The sequence below is a fragment of the Brachionichthys hirsutus genome, chromosome 20, assembly GCF_040956055.1.
Source record: "Brachionichthys hirsutus isolate HB-005 chromosome 20, CSIRO-AGI_Bhir_v1, whole genome shotgun sequence".
NCBI classification, from domain to species: Eukaryota; Metazoa; Chordata; class Actinopteri; order Lophiiformes; family Brachionichthyidae; genus Brachionichthys; species Brachionichthys hirsutus.
The window spans coordinates 10,018,634-10,020,707 of record NC_090916.1 but is presented as its reverse complement, the minus strand read 5'-3'; the positions used below and the strand labels follow the sequence as shown (position 1 = coordinate 10,020,707).

General features: G+C 55.4%; 1 protein-coding gene across 1 annotated transcript in view; it reads right to left on the bottom strand.

The window, feature by feature from the left end:
- LOC137909680 (heterogeneous nuclear ribonucleoprotein Q-like) overlaps positions 1-1,381 on the bottom strand; it is a 3,614-nt gene extending 2,233 nt beyond the window's left edge. The window contains exons 1-2 of the mRNA XM_068754140.1: positions 1,307-1,381; positions 15-123 (exon numbers count right to left, since the gene is read on the bottom strand). Coding sequence (XP_068610241.1) covers positions 15-123; positions 1,307-1,381 — 184 coding nt within the window. The remainder of the gene's footprint in view (positions 1-14; positions 124-1,306) is intronic.
- Between the last annotated feature and the right edge of the window lie 693 nt (positions 1,382-2,074).

The following is a 2,074-nucleotide window of genomic DNA, read 5'->3' as shown; positions in this document are numbered from 1 at the left end:
TTCTGGATGTGTACACGGGTGAATGATGCCGTTCATGTCCAGGTACAGGTTGTCCAACTCCACCTCGTTGGGGTTGGGTTTGGTGGTGTCCACCGGGATGCGGACGCCGTTGCATTCTTTCCCCTGTGGACACCAGACAGAAATTAGACCGACGCCCACTGAGCCATCCCGAGGACGGAGCATCACACGGTGGACATATGGACGTCCATCGAAGGCCGGGGGGACGGTCCCATCAATATCACACCGCTACAGTACTGTAGTGATGAGCCGTCCCCTGTAGGTGGCAGCAGTGCTGCTCAGAGGAGAGGACAGGAAGAGACGGAGGTGAAGGTGACGTCTCGCACTCGCACGGTAGTTCAGGACACGAACGACCCCCCCCACCGTAAACCGACGGGGATCAGGGGTAGGACGAACGGATGGATGTTTGGTTAAACCCGCCCACCTGCACTGATCACCATGGTAACAGATGCTGCACCCCGCTCTGGGAAAGGGCGTGTCAGTAAATCCTGCAGTTCTATAAATTTGCCAACAGGTTCAAGATCAAAATGTCCCCTGGTCCCCGTCCCACCAGTTATAATGTCCCCTAGCCCCCGTCCCGCCAGTCATAATGTCCCCTGGATCCCATCCCGCCAGTCAAAATGTCCCCTGGTCCCCGTCCTGCCAGTCAAAATGTCCCCTGGTCCCCGTCCCACCAGTTATAATGTCCCCTGGTCCCCGTCCCGCCAGTCAAAATGTCCCCTGGTCCCCGTCCCGCCAGTCAAAATGTCCCCTGGTCCCCGTCCTGCCAGTCAAAATGTCCCCTGGTCCCCGTCCCACCAGTTATAATGTCCCCTGGTCCCCGTCCCGCCAGTCAAAATGTCCCCTGGTCCCCGTCCCGCCAGTCAAAATGTCCCCTGGTCCCCGTCCCGCCAGTCAAAATTTCCCCTGGTCCCCGTCCCGCCAGTCAAAATGTCCCCTGGTCCCCGTCCCGCCAGACATAATGTCCGCTGGTCCCCGTCCCACCAGTTATAATGTCAACTGGTCCCCGTCCCGCCAGTCAAAATGTCCCCTGGTCCCCGTCCCGCCAGACATAATGTCCGCTGGTCCCCGCCCCGCCAGGCGACACGTGACTGTCTGCCGTTCAGGGCCAATAATCGAACTGCTCTGTTTACAAACACGAAAAATCCTCTGAAACCCGAGAAACTCTGAAATAACGCTACGAAGGCCAGTCTGAACGCACGCTGCCGGTAAACCGGCGCCGTCAGTCGGTAAATATCGCGCATTAGCACCACCGCGGTAGCCGTTAGCTAGCATGCTATCCACTTACCTTCTCCTCAACACAATGAACGACGATTGACGGATACTTCCGGCTCAGCCAACGGAAAAATGCCGGGACTCCCATCTCCGGCGAAAAATCGTTTATCTGAAACCGTATAAAAACCAAAGGTTCCGCACCGTTAAAATATCTGTTAAAACACGAAGCGAACTACGACCGATCTCAACCACCGTGAACCGGACCCGGTTCATATCGACCCGTTCCGGTGCCGCCCGTCGCCACTTGCGACCACAGCGCCACCAGTGGCTGCAGCCGGTATCATGCTCCAGCCTATTTACTTATAATGGAGGCTTTTAAAACGGTCCGATCTGAACCAGCATGAAACACGTCTTTGGTTCTGATCCAGAATGAGGTCAGGAACAAATATTACATTCTAACATTAGAACCATTTATGGATTCAAGAATCAGTTAAAAATAAACACCGACTCTGATTCACTTTGACTTTTCATGATGTTCCAAAAACAGCGTGTGAATCAGCCAATCGTCTGAGGACATGGACACAGAAACGTGAAGCTGAGCTTCAGGATGCTCTAGCAGCAGGACGCGCTAGCAGCAGGACGCTAGCTTCAGGACGCTCTAGCAGCAGGACGCTAGCTTCAGGACGCTAGCATCTGGACGCTCTAGCAGCAGGCCGCTAGCTTCAGGACGCTAGCATCAGGACGCTCTAGCAGCAGGACGCTAGCTTCAGGACGCTCTAGCAGCAGGCCGCTAGCTTCAGGATGCTAGCATCAGGACGCTAGCATCAGGACGCTCTAGCAG